This window comes from Mobula birostris, chromosome 6 (genome assembly GCF_030028105.1).
Source record: "Mobula birostris isolate sMobBir1 chromosome 6, sMobBir1.hap1, whole genome shotgun sequence".
Lineage (NCBI taxonomy): Eukaryota > Metazoa > Chordata > Chondrichthyes > Myliobatiformes > Myliobatidae > Mobula > Mobula birostris.
In genome coordinates, this window is record NC_092375.1 from 151,818,174 (window position 1) to 151,835,909 (window position 17,736).

General features: G+C 38.9%; 1 protein-coding gene across 2 annotated transcripts in view; it reads left to right on the top strand.

Annotated features, from left to right (window-relative positions):
• The window catches only part of dnah7 (dynein, axonemal, heavy chain 7), a 309,070-nt gene that overhangs the window by 237,873 nt on the left and 53,461 nt on the right, over positions 1 to 17,736 (top strand). For both annotated transcript variants that reach the window (XM_072261643.1, XM_072261644.1), the window contains 4 exons: positions 2,909 to 3,109; positions 4,114 to 4,275; positions 5,839 to 6,024; positions 6,209 to 6,346. In XM_072261643.1, coding sequence (XP_072117744.1) covers positions 2,909 to 3,109; positions 4,114 to 4,275; positions 5,839 to 6,024; positions 6,209 to 6,346 — 687 coding nt within the window. The remainder of the gene's footprint in view (positions 1 to 2,908; positions 3,110 to 4,113; positions 4,276 to 5,838; positions 6,025 to 6,208; positions 6,347 to 17,736) is intronic.

The window sequence follows — 17,736 nt, forward strand, 5'->3', positions numbered from 1 at the left end:
CAAGTTGTCCATAAGCCATGTTTCTGCAATGCAGGAAAGACCAGTTGGGAACATGTCTAGTACCCACTTTACTGTAGTCAGCTCTAGGGATCAGTTCTTAAAGGCCTTTACTCTGAAACTTCTTGGTGGTGCAGGAGTTGTAAAAATTTTGCCCACTGCAACATATGACCTAATTTTATTTAGATAGAACTGTTTTCATGCCCATTACACTCTTCGTTGTTAAGCTGATGTGCAGGCTCGTCAGAATTATTTGCTTTACTATATCTCACACCTACCTAACCAAAGACTGATCATGTATGACTGTCTGTGTATACCAAATGCTACAAAGATCACAGCCATGTAGAGGAGTATCAAAAGCTCTCCATCTCTCATAATTTAGACCATAATACCATAAGATATAGGAGCAGAAGTAGGCCATTCAGACCTTCAAGTCTCCTTCGCCATTCAATCATGGGCTGATCCAATTCTTCCAGTCATCCCCATTTCCCTGCCTTCTCCCCATACCCTTTGATGCCCTGGCTAATCAAGAATCTATCTATCTCTGCCTTAAATGCACCCAATGACTTTGCCTCCATAGCTGCTCGTGGCAACAAACTCCACAGATTTATCACCCTCTGACTAAGGTAATTTCTCCGCATCTCTGTTCTAAATGGACGTCCTTCAATCCTGAAGTCATGCCCTGTTGTCCTAGACTCCCCTACCATGGGAAATAACTTCGCCATATCTAATTTAGAGTCATTAATGAAAATATGAAAAGTGACATTTTTTTAATTTCAAGAATATAAATGAACAATTTAATTGTAACATCATAGAAATTGTACCAGGGAACTTAAAATTAAACCATTACTATCTTATACTTTGTTTGAATCTATTGCTTCTGGTTATTTAAACATGGCTCGTTATTTGGATTGGTGTAAAAGCAAAATATTGTAAATGTAGAAATGTTTTAATAAAATCAGAGAATCTTGGAAATACTTAGCTGGTCAAATGTGTTGATGGAGAGAAAGTTAAATTTAATGCTTTGGGCTGATGATCTTTTATCAAAACAGAATGTGGCCTGAGTATTGTCAAGATATTCTGAATTAACCTCTTGCAGATGATTAACAAGGACTAAGAAAAGAAAACAATATTTATTTGTTGGTCTTCCTTTTTATGCAGCTGGTAAGGATTGTTAATGAATTCAGCAATTATTAACAGATGGAAAGTTTTCACACTCCAACAGCCAGCAATGAGCTTATTTCAGATCACCATTATTTTTGAAAATTGAAATCACATTTGTTATTCAAAGTGTCGAACTTTGCATAAAGTTTGTGTGAATTATATAATTTTGTCCTCCAGTTCAGTAAGCCAGGTAAATAAGTAGACGTAAACACATGAGACTGTGCAGATGCTGGTAATCCAGAGCAACACACACAAAATTCTGGAGGAACAGAGCAGGTCAGTTGCCATTTATGGAAATGAACAAACAGTTTATGTTTTGAGCCAAGAAAGATCCTTTCTCAGGATGGGAAAAGAAGGGGGAAGACACTAGAATAAAAATATGGGGAGAGGGGAAGAAAGACTGGCTAGAAGGTGTTAGGTGAAGATAGGTGGATGGGAAAGGTAAAGGGCTGGAGAAGAAGGAATCTGATAGGAGAGGAGAGTGGACCATTGGGGAGAAAAGGAAGAAGGATGGGAACCAGGGGGCGGTGATAAGCAGGTGAGAAGAGGTAAGAGGCCAGAGTGGGGAATAGAAGGAGAGGGAAAGGGGGTGGGTTTACCAGAAGGAGAAATTGACGTTCATGCCATCAGGTTGGAGGCTACCTAGATGGAATATGAGGTGATACTCCTCCACCCTTAGAGTGGCCTCATCATGCAAAAGAGGAGGCCATGGATCGACATGTTGGAATGGGAATAGGAATAGAAATTAAAATGGTTGGACACTGGGAAATTTCCTCCAGGAAATATTTTGATTAGAAAGTTGTTTCTTTTTGTTTAGGCCACACTCAAACACTATTTTAAATAAGTTCTTTACAGAATGCTCGGTCCTGCTAATGTAAACACGAGGAAGGGTCCTGATGAAGGGTCTCGGCCTGAAACGTCGACTGTACCTCTTCCTAGAGATGCTGCCTGGCCTGCTGCATTCACCAGCAACTTTGATGTGTGTTGTCCTGCTAATGTATCTCATTTTTGGCCTTTACTTACATCTTAGTGATTAGCCTTGTGTTATTAAGGGTAATTTACTTCTGAGGTAACTAACAAGGCCAATATGATAACCACAGGTTTTTCCACAGATGGACAGGTGGTGGCCAATAGAGCCGAGTCTGGTAGTTGATCTGCTCCTTCCACTACTGATGCATGGCCTCTCTGTGCTCACTATGCATGACCTCCAAGTTCCTGATACCTTCTGGAATGCTTCCTCTCTACTTTGAATGGTCATAGACCTGAGATTTCCAAGAGCCATTTGAGATGTTGAGATTTTTTTCATGGAGACTTTGAGCAGAGAACATAAATTGTTGCCTCTGTCTTGGTTTTTTAAAAAAATATCTCATGCCCTTAAAGTCCAGGAATGAACCTTGCCATTCTTTATTTAAGTACATTCATTTAAGCATAAACAATAGTGAGCAATTTCTTGGGTGGAATCCCTTTGTTTCTGGTAAGTGGTGCAAATTGCATTTTAACTGGCTGCTGTTAACATGTTGGTAAATGGATCAATAAAATGAAATTGCATGCATCCTTCAAAGGGCATACAGCTATGTAAGTCTTATGGTAAGTGAATATGCCATCACTGGATGGTTAACAAGTTAGCCAATGTTTAAAATGAAAAAACATATCCTATATTCTCAGCTGTAGTGTTTCTATTTAAGCTGAGTCCTTTTGTTCTTTTCTTCTGAGAATTAATATTGTTCCATGTTTCATTTTATTTCAGGAACTGAATCCAGAGACTACACATCCTGATTTTAGACTGTGGCTGACCAGCTATCCTTCTTCAAATTTCCCAGTTTCTGTTCTGCAGAATGGAGTAAAAATGACCAACGAAGCCCCAAAGGGACTTCGACCCAATATTATCCGATCGTACCTTATGGATCCTATTTCTGATCCAGAGTTCTTTGGCAGCTGCACAAAGCCGGTTAGTGCAATTTTAACCACGTCATTTAAGAATGAGCAAATCTGTTTGAGTACATAATGCAAAGACAAATGGGCCATTACACTTTCCCTTATCATAATTTGAGGATTAGAAATTAACTTTAGACAAAATAACGTTTTTAAGAGCATGGTGTTTATATAATATTATGTATCCTCTATTTATTTTAATTTAAGATTAACCTTCTGGAGAGAAATATCTGAAACTGTTTGAAATAGTTTTACACATGAGTGGTCAAAGCAATCTTTGGTGCAATGTATTGTCAAAGTCAATTTACTACTATTTATGGAGGCACCAGGACTAGCAGGTTTCTCACCTGTTGACTGATGTAATTATGTAATGTGTTACAATATGATTAAATCTTCAGAATTTTCTTTTGACAAAAATGGTGAAATTCCATAGTCCATTTATGATGTTTATTGTTCTGATCATTAGTTATATAGGTGACATTGGAAAACAATGTTTTCCTTTTTTTATATGAGATATCCTTTGCAGTATAAAATTCCCAAAAAACAGACATAATATAAATGCTTTATGGATATTGCAGAAATGTTTTCAAGAAAGATGCATTTACAAACTTTGTAATTCCACAGTATATATGGATTAGGATTTTAAGAATTAATTGAGGAAAATTGATGAATTATTGTAATGCATAATAATATATTTTTTGTATATATTGTTTGGAACTAAAGGTAACAAAATTTATTACAGGTTGAATGCAAATGTAGGGCAAAATCTGAGAACAGACTCTTTGTTTTCAGGTTTTTTTTAACATGAGCAAATTTAATAAAATTTAGCATAAGAGCAAAAGAAATACTATCTATAGATTCCAGTTGTATTTAAGTTTGTTGGCACCGAAAGAAACTGCATACTATCCACAATATTTTTGTTTTAAAATTAATTCAAAATAAGTATAACACATAAGACACATTAGTGTTGATGGAATGTACATGATGACTGGAATAGATGTGTTGTTTTTTTTCCAACAGGCTGAATTTAAAAAGCTTCTCTATGGTCTATGCTTCTTCCATGCACTGGTTCAGGAAAGACGAAAATTTGGACCACTAGGATGGAATATTCCATATGAGTTCAATGAAACTGACTTGCGAATTAGCGTACAACAGCTTCACATGTTTCTTGACCAATATGAGGTGAGGGCTTCCTGCCTCAGCAGATGCATCTCCATTCTCCCTTTTATCAGCGACACTCTACTCTTCCAAAGGGCATGTGTAATTTTCTTCAAATTTTGCAGTCCCTAGTATTGCCTCATTCCAGTCAGCAAGCTTCTAGGCTACGTTCAAAACATCCTCATTGCCTTACTTCAGCTTGATAAAGTGGCAAACTGCTGACACAATGCTACATTTCATTGCTTGTTGAAAGGTGCTGATCAAATTTTCAGCTTTATAGTCCAAGGTGAATTCAAAGAATTAGATCTTAACATTTATTCCAATAAATTAACTATCAAGGTCTCAATTCTCCCATATTTTCATTTATTGACAGTACATCCAATGTACAACTGAACCATTCTATAAGAACTGATGAGAATTGAATTCATTGTAACAAACAGTAAACCACGAATATACAGTGGCTTCTACAAGACCAGCCAAGGTGTTGTTGTCTTTTTTTAAATATATTTTTTATGATCGCAAGACCCTGCTGGTCATTAAGTCCTTAAAGAACTGCAGGTCTACCCCATCAGCAAGCTGCTCATTGGTGGAGGAACTGAAGGAGCTGGACTTGGTGCAGATCGTGCTACTGCCTCCGTGAAGGCAGTGTGCAGTCTGAACAGTGAGTGATCATCTTGGTCACTTGTGATCACAAGACCCTGTTGGACATTGTTCATGTGGAATGCTGCAAGTCTGATTCACTGGTATGTTAGCGGTTGGGCGGGGGGGGGAAGCTGTGTGGCCTTGGTCTTAGCAAGGACAAGGCCTCAAGCCACGGTGTTGCCTGTTTACAGCCGCACAGTAGAGGCACCGCAGTCGGTGCACTCCAAGTGTGGCATGGCATCCAAGCTGGATTTGGTGCTGCTTCCTAGTGTTCGCTCGGCAGAAGACAAGCCAAATTGTGTTCAACTGCAGACTGTTGCAACATTCATGGACTTAGGATCTTGGACTATAGATTTTTTTGTGTGTATTTTGCAGATATCTTATATGTGCTTGCTATCTTAGACGATACGTGCTATATGTGCCTCGTGCTGTGTATGGACTGTTGATACTGTGTTTTGCATCTTAGCCCTGGAGTAACACTGTTTTGTTTTTTGGCTGTATTCATGGATATTCACATATGCTTGAATGACAATTAAATGTGAACTTGAACTAAATATTGACTTTATTTTGAAATAATTCCCCTTTTTTCTTTTGGTTAAAACTGATACAAAACTGAATTGTTGTAAAGCCAGATTTTTGTAATTACTTGAATCCTCTCTCAAAGCTTATAAGCTGACATCAGCTTTGTGGCAATTCAGATAATAGCCTCGTACATTGTCCAAGCTCATCAGTGATACAAAATACATAGGATAAGTAAATTGTAAGTTCTCACGGAGTGCCCTGTTACATAATCCATCGATATTTAAAATCAATTATGATCTACAGTACAACTTAAGAATGAACAGAAAAAAATTGAAAATGAAAGGTGTTATAAGTAACCTCATATTGGTTTGTTATAATCAGATTTCTTGCAGTTGACTTAATTGCAGGTGTTCATTTACTCAGGAAATCCCCCTTGATGCTTTACGATACATGACTGGTGAATGCAACTATGGCGGCAGAGTGACAGATGACTGGGACCGGCGCACGCTGCGCTCAATCCTTAATAAATTCTACAACAAAGAAATTACATCAAACCCAAAATACACATTTGATTCAAGTGGTATTTATTATCCACCTGTAGAAGGAGAGGTAAAGAAAATTCTTATTGTTAGTGGGTATAATATTATGAAATCACTTTAGATTAAAATACTCCTTTTTTATACTTCCGTTAGAAAGTTTTTTAGAAGAATAATTATTTAAATTATGGTAGTAAACAAAAATGAAAGTTGTACTGAAATATAGTCATCTAATAAACCTGTTGACCTCCTTACAGTACATCAGCTACATTGAATACACTAAGAGCCTTCCTTTGAACCCGACACCAGAAATATTCGGAATGCACACCAATGCAGATATCACGAAAGATCAATCTGAGACCCAAACTCTGTTCAACAGCATCCTACTTACTCAGGTATTTCAGATGCTTTCTGTAGTTTGAATAAAATGAGGAACACTATTTAAAGCATTGAACTGAGTATTGGAATCTGCTTTATTGGTCTTATAAAGGACCATCTGGGTGATATTATGTATATGCTAGATTATGTTAAAATGCATGAACAAAGCATACGAGAACTGTCCTTTCTAATGCCTTATCTATTATCCATAATATGAAAGTAGTCCTTTTGCAACACTGGTGAAATGTCAAACAAAAGACAGAAGAAATGATCATGATTTAAAGGAAAGCAGGGATTGATATTGACCTGACTAAATTGGTGTTAATGGATGACAATTTCACCAAAATCAGGTTGGTAGCTTATTGCCTAGATCACCTTTCCCTTTCACTATTTTGGCATTACCTGTGGACATGGCTTTCTGCTAATAGTTGGGTGGGCCCAACATAACCACTCGAGCTGTGTGGATCTGCTATTAATGTACAGTATGGTGATTCCATTTCAGTAAGGTCTTGATACCCAATTTTTTTCTGGTTTCTTCATCCTCCTTCTTATATAGTTGCAAAATTGCTTGGCAGAATGCTTAACATAATCAAGTCATTTTACCTTTTTTCTAAGGAGTTTTAACAAAATTGCAATAAAATATATTGTCTTGTTTTAAAGATAATTCTACACTGTAACTTCCATGAAATTTTCTTTTGATTTAGGCATTGATAACTTATGTTAAATATTCGGTGTTGTGGAAACTATCAAAAAGAATACTGAACAACCTGCTCCTAAAGTTGGGTGCAACAGAGAGCTTTGCCATTTAGCTCAAATAATGGATGCTTTTCACTCATATTACAGATAAAATTACAACTTGCTGTGAACTATCATACATTGCGTATAGTGTTACTAATATATCTTTCTATCTATTGTCACAATCATAAATATATTAGAACTTAAACTTCTATTTTTGTGAAATTTATTTTGAGCAGTCAAGCTGTGCACATGTGGAGTATTCCAGGTAATGGGAGAGACAGGTCTGATTACATACATACATACAGGTGCAATACTTATCAGTCATCTGTTAGAAAATAATATGTCCACTAATGGAATGTACAAGTTAATTATGGCATGAGTTGTGCTGGTTGTGCAAGGCTAGTCCAAAAGGAACAACCAGGCTTCAGCCTTTCAGTCTGAAGTAAATTCTGGAATGTTCAACACTTAAGGTTTGGGGAGAGATACTGAATCTGTGAGACTGCCTTTCTGCTGGACTCCCTAGTGTCAAGAACCTATTCATTTCAATGGCTTTTTCTGGACAGTTTTGAGTTCAAAGGGAAGGGTAAAATAAGTTTTCTAAAATAAATGATTTTGCTGTTTGAATGTTTTAATTACTAAAGTATTTTATGTATTTAACTAATTTGTATTCTATATACTTTAATATTTACATTAATTTTGATGGTTCTTAATATCTCTGAATATTTAGAAATATCAGAGGTATAGGAAATTTAATATCAATGACAGCTTTTTCCATGGGCAATGTTCCCCCCCCCCATCATATTTGCCTTCTGTCACAGGTGTTGCAAGGGAAGACCTTGTGTGCAAGTCTTGGTTACTGTTCAACTTAAGATTCTGTAATGTTGGAAAGATAGATGAACACATACAGTGGTGGAGGACTTGATCTCACCTATCACCTGTCAACTTGTGCTGTTCCCTCTCACCCACCACCTTATTTTGGCTTCTGTTGCTTCTTTTCCAGTCTTGAAGCATTGACTGCCTATTTCCCTCCATAATTATTGCCTGACCTACTGAGTTCCTCCAGCATTTTGTGTGTACTGGTCAGACGTTGCCAGAGTCTTGGGTGTGAAGGTTCAATGATAAAGGCTGTTTGTATTCTGCTTAGATAAACAAGGAGCTATATGGACTGTGAATGGTATTTCTGGAGCAGCAGGTGTGCTCCAGTCTAGTGTCTTTTTTAATTAAACACTCACCACACGCTGGAGGAACTCAGCAGGTCGGGCAGCATCCGTGGAAACGATCAGTCAACATTTTGGACAGGAACCCTTCATCAGACTGAAGATGGAAGGGACAGAGGCCCTATAAAGAAGGTGGGGGGAGGGTGGCCTTCTCCTTCCCACCCTCCCCCCACCTTCTTTATAGGGCCTCTGCCCCTTCCATCTTCAGTCCTGAGGAAGGGTTCTGGCCTGAAATATTGACTGATCGTTTCCACGGATGCTGCCCGACCTGCTGAGTTCCTCCAGCGTGTTGTGAGTGTTGCTTTGACCCCAGCATCTGCAGATTATTTTGTGTCTCTTTTAATTACTTGCTTTGTAGTAGGTCCGAAGGTCACTGATCTGTTTTATATCTGGTTTGGTTTGTATTGTTAAGTTAAATTAGGTGTCCTTTAAAACTGGTACTTATACCATTCCCATAGATTTTCCTGCTAGGCAGGATTGAAATTACCAACTGTAGTTCAAATCAAAAAGACTTCTAAAAATTTAAGTACAACTTGCCATTTAAGTTGTTCAAACAAGTATCAAACATAAACAAGAAACTATAGTAAATTTGGCAAGGACCTTCAGAAATTCAATGCTGTGCTGATATATAAGAGATCCTAGATATCTAGTCAGGCACTTGGAATAAGAATAGATTGAAAGATTGCCAAAAAAGTGAAAAACAGGCAGAACAAGTTTAGAGAAGACTCTTGGACTGGCAGGAAAGCAAACTTGATGAATGTGATAAGCAAACAGCCTCCGTTCAGGAACAGAGTGGAGCGTTTAATATTTGAGGTTCCCTGGCATACCGTATACCAATTGATGACCAGATGCGTTTGGCCAATTAGCAAGAAATGGTGGTAAAATTTTGTGTCATCTCCTTAGTAAGGGTAAGGGTTTAGGAAGGGTAAACAGTGGTAAATTTGGTAAATTGTAACTTAATAATTATTCAGAACAAAACTATCATACACAATCATTCTTAACAAAGGCATCTTTAAACGGTGGAAATTTTTATGTCCTGCATATTGCCCTGAAAGGTGGATCTGAAGATATTCTGGTCTCTCTATGCCATTAAGAAGAAAATAGTAAAATAATTTACTTATGTTACAGGTCTCAGCAGGCTTTATCAGGGCCACTCCCCTTCTCTTCAAGCTACGTATCAAAGTACCATATTCATCTATGGTACTTTAATATATAGCTTTTATATGAGCTCCAAATATATCTATTTGTATTTTATGAGTATCCTTGTTGCTGGCAATTTCATATTGCAATTGAGCAGATCTGATTCAGAATTAAATATGTTAAGCTAATCGGTCATTTCTATCCAGTTGCTGCTTCTCAGTACTGTTTCTGCAGCGCATCCAGCTTAGGCTAAATTTAAAGTTAAATGCCAATTTATTTTAATGCTGTGAGTCAAAACGTTGGGGGTCAGGATCTAGCTTGAGCATAATAGTCAGTGTAATAATGGGGGAGTGCTTGATTGTCACACGTATCATCTTTTGAGCAAGATGGTGAACCAGAAATCTCATCAGTTCTCTCAAATGAACCTAAAGAAATTATTGGCACATCTTCATTTCCTTGCTTAGCAGAGCAGCTATTCATGCCATTTTGGCTAATATTTATTCTTCAACAGATACCAAAATGGAATGAAGAGTTTTTTTTAAAGTTATTTAAAGACATTGAAACATAAGTCTCAATCATTCATTCTTTAATTTTTGGGCATAAGTTACAATATAGAGTATGTTTTCTGATTTCTCACTATCAGCAATATACTATATCTTGTGTTTTGAAGCAAAGCAGCAGGAAATTTGTGAGCTTATTAACTCTGATTTTCCAATACATGGCTGACAAAAGGTTAAAACTTCAAAACATATACTTTTATGCCAAATTTAAATTAAATTTTGTACTCACCTTGATCAACATCACCTCAATATTTGGTGAATCATGATACTCAGATGGAGGCAGCTTTGAGGATAAAACTTGAATGGGAATAGTTGCTAGCTATTTACAGTAGCCTGCAATGTTTGTGCCAATCCTGATGTCAAGGTAAACTAAGTTTCTTCTGATCCATATTCCTCCAATGCCTGCATAATTCGTGTATCTATATAACAACCCTTTAAGCGACACTATCATTTCTGCTTCCACCACTACCTCTTTAAACTTTCCCCCTGTATTTTAATTGTCTACCAATCTATTTATCTGGTAATTTTATGAACTTCTTTCAGATCTCCCCACAGTCTCTGAAACTCCAGAGAAAACTACCCAACTGTATGGAAACTTTTCTTATACCCTCTAATACAGCAAGCATCGTGGTAAACCTTTTCTGCAACCTTTCCAAAGCCTCCACATCCTTTCTTGTAATGGGCCAACCAGAAGTGCACACAATACTCACTACAAGTGTGGCCTAACCAAACTTCTATATTCCAGCAGCATGACTTCCAGACTGTTGTACTCGATGCCTAGACCTATGAAGGCTCTCATGCAGTATGCCTTCTTTTTCAACGTATGTGGGTGAGCACTTTCAGGGAGTAGTGGGCTGGCACCACTAGATTCCTCTGTTCATCAGTACTGTTAAGGGTCCTGCCACTATCCATATATTTCCCCCTTGTATTTGATTTCACAAAGTGCAACACGTCACATCTGCTCAGAATAGACTCATTTTTTTCAATTTATCTGTCAATATTTGTCACTGATCTAAATTCTGCTGTATCTTTTTACAGCAAATTGACAACTCCATCAATCTTTGTGTCATCTGCAAACTCACTAATCCACCACGCTACATTTTTATCCATTAATCGTGTGGATGGCCAGAGGCTTTTCCCCAGGACTGAAATGGCTAACACAAGGGGCATAGTCTTAAAGTGCTTGGAAATAGGTATGACGAGGGGGGTGGAATGACAGAGGTAAGTTCTTCACACACAGAGTGGGCGGTGCATACATGCACTGCCAGCAATGGTAGTAGAGGTGGATACAATAGGGTATTTTAAAGGACTCTTGGATAGGTACATAGAATGTAGAAAAATAGAGGGCTATGTGATATGGAAATTCCTGGCAGTTTCTAAAATAGGTTCCATGGTCAGCACAACATTGTGGACCAAAGGGCCTGTAATGTGCTGTAGATTTCTATGTTCTATGTTAAGTATTATTCTATTAATTCTAATTTTATTGAATTTATTTTTTTTTGGTGGGGGGGAACTAGCCATCTCCAGCATTTGCAATCCAACTGTAATTAGTGCCAAGAAGATGGTGGTGAGCTGTACTCACATGATTCTGTGGCAGAGGAAGATCAAGGATGTCAACCCAACAATGTTGGGTATAGGGCTATGGTAGGAAACTTTGTCACATGGTGTGAGCAGAATTATCTGCAGCTTAATGTGAAAAAGACTAAGGAGCTGGTGGTACACCTGAGGAGAGCTAAGGTACTGGTGACCCCTGTTTCCATCCAGGGGGTCAGTGTGGACATGGTGGAGGATTACAAATAATTGGGGATACGAATTGACAATAAACTGGACTGGTCAAAGAACACAGAGGCTGTCTACAAGGAGGGTCAGAGCCGTCTCTACTTCCTAAGGAGACTGAGGTCTTTTAACATCTGCCGGACGATGCTGAGGATGTTCTACGAGTCTGTGGTGGCCAGTGCTATCATGTTTGCTGTTGTGTGCTGGGGCAGCAGGCTGAGGGTAGCAGACACCAACAGAATTAACAAACTCATTCGCAAGGCCAGTGTTGTTGTGGGGATGGAACTGGACTCTCTGACGGTGGTGTCTGAAAAGAGGATGCTGTCCAAGTTGCATGCCATCTTGGACAATGTCTCCCATCCACTACATAATGTACTGGGTGGGCCCAGGAGTACATTCAGCCAGAGACTCATTCCACCGAGATGCAACACTGAGCGTCATAGGAAGTCATTCCTGCCTGTGGCTATCAAACTTTACAACTCCTCCCTTGGAGGGTCAGACACCCTGAGCAAATAGGCTGGTCCTGGACTTATTTCATAATTTACTGGCATAATTTACATATTACTATTTAACTATTTATGGTTCTATTACTATTTATTATTTATGGTGCAACTGTAACAAAAACCAATTTCCCCCGGGATCAATAAAGTATGACTGTGACTATGACTGAATCATGACATGCTTCCAAGCCAATATAAAGTGTGACTTAAAAGGAAACTCACAAATGGTACTAATCTCATGTGCCTATGGCCCGTCTTCTTGGTGTTAAATTTAATGGGTTTTGTATGGCCCTGTTGGAGAAATCTAGGTGACTATTTGAGTTGTATTTATTCATGGTACATATTGGAGCAAAACCTTGCCATCGATCAGAGCCTTATCACTCAGTTCCAGGATCACATATGTCAGGTGAAGGAGAAGAAAAGTTTAGGGAGAAGAAGAATGAGTCTGATATTAGGTCACACACTGTTTAAAAAAAAACACCTAGATCGCAGTTTTTAATACATTGTTGTGAGGCAAACATAATAAAAGTTACTGTTTCATTGCACTGCTGTTGGGAGGGAATAAACCTTTGGGATGATTGACGGAATACTAAGGAAGCGCACAACTTTATCCTGGAGGGTGTGAAGTCTCTGGAAAGTTGCTGGAGTTGCCAACAACCGAGCAAATGAAGAAAATCTCATCACACTCCTGGCTTTTGGTTTATAGCTGACTTTAAAAAAAATTTATAGTTTGGATATGAGGAAATGAGTCATTCATCACTAGATACCCAAATTCACACTTGAATTTCTGGTCAATGATAAGAAGATCATAAGACCATAAGATATAGGAACAGAATCAGGCCATTTGGCCCATCCAGTCATAGATGATCCATTTTTCTCACAGCCCTAATTTTCTGCATTTCCCCCAACCTCCTGCCTCCCCCCACCCATATCCATTCATGCCTTGACCAATCATGAATCAATCAACCTCTGCCTTAAATACATATGAAGACTTGTCCTCCACAGCTGCCACAGCTAATTCCACAGATTCACCACTCTTGGGCTAAAGAAAATCCTCCCAGCATTCTTCCTCAGCCTCTATTTTGAGGCTTTGTCCTCTGGTCTTAGACACTCCCACCATAAGAAACATCCTTTTCACATCCATTCTAATCATGGCCTTTCACCATTCAACAGGTTTCAATTAGATCACCCCTCATTCTTTTAAATTACAGTGTATACAGGCCCAGAGCCATCAAATGCTCTTCATATGACAAATTGTTTAGATTAGATTAGATTATGAGGACACTCAGTCCTCGTTTATTGTCATTTAGAAATGCATGCATGCATTAAGAAATGATACAATGTTCCTCCAGAGTGCTATCACAGAAAAACAGGACAAATCAAAGACTAACACTGACAGAACCACATAATTATAACACATAGTTACAACAGTGCAAAGCAATACCATAATTTGATGAAGAGTAGACCATGGGCACAGTAAAAAAAAGTCTCAAAGTCCTGATCAACACCCGATAGTCTCCAATGGCAGGCGGCAAAAGGGAGAAACTCCCTGCCATAAACCTCCAGGCACCGACAACTGCCGATGCATTGGAAGCATGTGTCCACAGCCAACACTAAGTCCATCCGTCTGAAAACTTTGAACCTTCGAGCCTCCGAAGTTTAATCCTGGTATAATTTTCATGAACCTCCTTTGAACCCTTTCCAGTTTCAGCATATTCTTTCCAAGATAAGGGACTCAAAGCTGCACACAATCCTGTAAGTGAGGCCTCACCAGTGCTTTATAAATTCTCAACATTACATCCTTACTTTTTTATTCTATTCCTCTTGAAAGAATGCTAACATCACATTTGCCTTTCTCACCACTGACTCAACCTACAAATTAACCTTTAAGGGATCCTGCACAAGGACTCCTGAATTACTTTGCACCACAGATTTTTGTATTTTCTCCCCATTTCGAAAATAGTCATCCCTTTCATTTCTTCTGCCAAAGTGCATTACCATACACTTCCTAACTCTGTATTCCATCTGCCACTTCTTTGCCCATTCTTCTAATCTGTCTAAATCCTTCACTAATCTCCCTATTTCCTCAGAATACCTGTCTCTCCACCTCTCTTTGTATCATCTGCAAACTTCGCAACAAAGTCATCAATTCCATCATCCAAACCATTGGCATACAATGTAAAATGAATTGGTTCCATCGCAGAACACTGTAGAGCACCACTAATCACCTGCAGCCAACTAGAAAAGGCTCCCTTTATTCCCACTCTTTGTCTCCTGCCAATTAGCCACTGTTTTATCCATACTAGAATCTTTCCTGTAATACCGTAGGCTCATAGCTTGTTAAGCAGCCTCATGTGTGGCACCTTGTCAAAGGCCTTCTGAAAATCCAAGCACACAATATTAACCTATTGTCCTTTGTCTATCCTGCTTGTTATTTCTTCAAAGAAATCCAATGGATTTGTCAGACAAGATTTTCCTTTTTGAGGAAGCCATGCCTATTTTATCATGTGCCTCCACATACCCCAAAACCACATTTTTCAACAAATGACCCCAACATCTTCCCAACCACTGAGGTCAGACTCACTGGCCTATAATTTCCTTTCTTATGTCTCTCTCCTTTCTTGAAGGGTGGATTGACATTTTCAATTTTCCGGTATTCAGTAACTGTTCCAGAATCTAGTGATTCTTGAAAGATCATTACTAATGCCTCCACAATCTCCTCAGCCACCTCTTTCAGAACCATGGGGTGTACACCATCTGGTCCAGGTGACTTATCTAACTTCAGACCTTCCAGTTTCCCAAGAACCTTCTCTCTAGTAATAGTAACTTCACACACTTCATGACCCCTGACACCTGGAACTTCCACCATACTGCTAGTGTCTTGACAGTGAAGACTGATGCAAAATACTTAGTCAGTTCATCTGCCATTTCCTTGTCTTCCATTACTACCTCTCCAGAGTTGTTTTTCAATGGTCCAATATCCATTCTTGCCGCTCTTTTACACTTAGTGTATCTGAAGATACTTTTGTGATCCTCTTTAATTTTATTGGCTTTCTTACTTTTGTATTGCATCTTTACCTTAATGACTTTTTTAGTTGCCTGTTGTTGGTGTTTTAAAGCTTTCCAATCCCCTAACTTCTCCCTGTTGTTGCTCTATTATATGCTCTCTCTTTGGCTTTTATGTTGGCTTTGACTTCTCTTGTTAGCCATGGTTAAGTCATCTTGCCTTTAAAATACTCCTTCCTCTTTGGGATGTATATATCCTGGGCCTTATGAATTGATTCCAGAAATTACAACCATTGTTGCCCTGCTGTCAATCCCTGCCAGTGTTCTTTTCCAATCAATTGTGGCCAACTCCTCTCTCATGCCTCTGTAATTTCCTTTACTCCACTGTAATACTAATACATCTGACTTTAGCTTCTCCTTCTCAAATTTCAGGGTGAATTCAATCATATTATGATCACTTGCTGCTAAGGCTACTTTTACCTTAAGCTCTCCAATCAATTCCAATTCATTACACAACACCCAATCTATAATTGCTCTCACCCTGGTGGGCTCAATCATGACCTGCTCTAAAAAGCCATCTCGTAAGCATTCTAGAAATTCCTCCTCTTGGCATCTGACACCAACCTGATTTTCCCTATCTACCTGCATATTGAAATCCCCCATGACTATTGTAACATAGCCCTTTTGGCATGCATTTTCTATCTCCCATTGTAACTTATAGAGTACATCCTTACTACTGTTTGGGGTTCTGTATATAACTCCCAACAGGGTATTTTTACCCTTGCAGTTCCTTAGCTCTACACACAATGATTCCACACTTTCCCACCTTATGTCACCTCTTTCTTATGATTTTAATTTCATTTTTTACCAACAAAACCACACCACACTCTCTGCCTTCTTGAAAGCCCTTTCAATAAAATGTGTATCCTTGGACATTAAGTTCCCAGCTATAATCTTCTATTGGCCAATGTTCATTGATGCCTACAACATCATACTTGTCAATCTGTAACTGTGCTACAAGTTCATTGACCTTATTCTATATACTGTGTGTATTCAAGTATAACACCTTTAGTCATGTGTTCACCTTTTTCGATTTTATCTGCCTTTTATGTTTCAATTCATCCTGTTGACTGCAAACTTGCCCTATCATCAGTCTCTCCTTGCTGGGAGTTTCACTATACATCGCCTCTGTTTGTAAACCAGCCACCTCATCTTCAGGACTATCACAGAAGTTCCAATCCCCATTCCAAATTAGTTTACACCTACCTGAAGAACGCGGCAAACCTGCCTGCAAGCATATTTGACCCCTTTGTTCGGGTGTAACCCATCCTTTTTGTAGAGGTTGTACCTTCTCCAGAAGAGATCCCAATGATCCATAAATCTGAACCCCTGCCTCCTGTGCCAGTTCCTCTGCCACTTATTCACCTGCCAAGTCATCTTATTCTTGCCCTCACTAGCACGTGGTACAGGCAGCAATCCAGAGATTACTACCCTGGAGGTCCTGTTTCTCAGCTTTCCACCTAGCTCCCTAAAAAATCTCTCTTCAGGACCTCCTCACCTTGTCTACCTATGTCATTGGTGCCATTACGTACCAAGACTTCTGGCTGCTCACACTCACCCCTGAGAATGCAGTAGATACGATCCGAGACATTCCTGATCCTGGCACCAGGGAGCTAACATACCATCTGGGAGTCTCTCTTGCACTCACAGAACCTCGTCTCTATTCCTCTAACTAAGGAATCTCCTATCAACACCGCCATCCTCTTCACCCCTCTGCTCTTCTGAGCCACACCACCAGACTCAGTGCCAGAGACCCGGTCACTGTGGCTCCCCTTGGTAGGTCGTCACCCTCAATAGTATCTAAAGTTATATACTTATTATCAAGGGGTGTACTCTACACTGTCTGTGCACTTCCCCTCTTTCTCCTGACAGTCACCCAGTTCCCTGTCTCCTGCATGTAAGGGGTGACTACCTCCCTGTAGCTCCCGTCTATCACCTCGTCATTCCCACATATCAGTTGAAGGTGATTAAATGATCATGTGAAGAAAACACTTTCTAGTGATTTAGGAGATTGAAATGGAGGACAGGAATGTTTTAAACATAAAAATTCACTATCAGAATCAGGATATTGTCTATTATCACAAACATAAGTTGTGAAATGTGTTGTTTTGTGGCAGTACAGTACAAGACATAAAAAAATTACTATGTACAATAAATAAATCATGCAAAAGAGGAAGAGCAAGATAGTTTTCATGGACTGTTTATAAATCTGATGGCAAAGGTGAAGAAGCTGTTTATAAAGCATTGAGTGTGTTCTTGAGGCTCCAGAACAGACACCTTAAATAGTTTTACAAGCAAAATAGCATACCATCAGTTTAATGGACTCAGAACTACTGTTGATGTAGAGGGTCTACATAGTTGGTTTCAGTAATAATTTCTATTTAATCTCTTATGATCTTTGATAATCTTC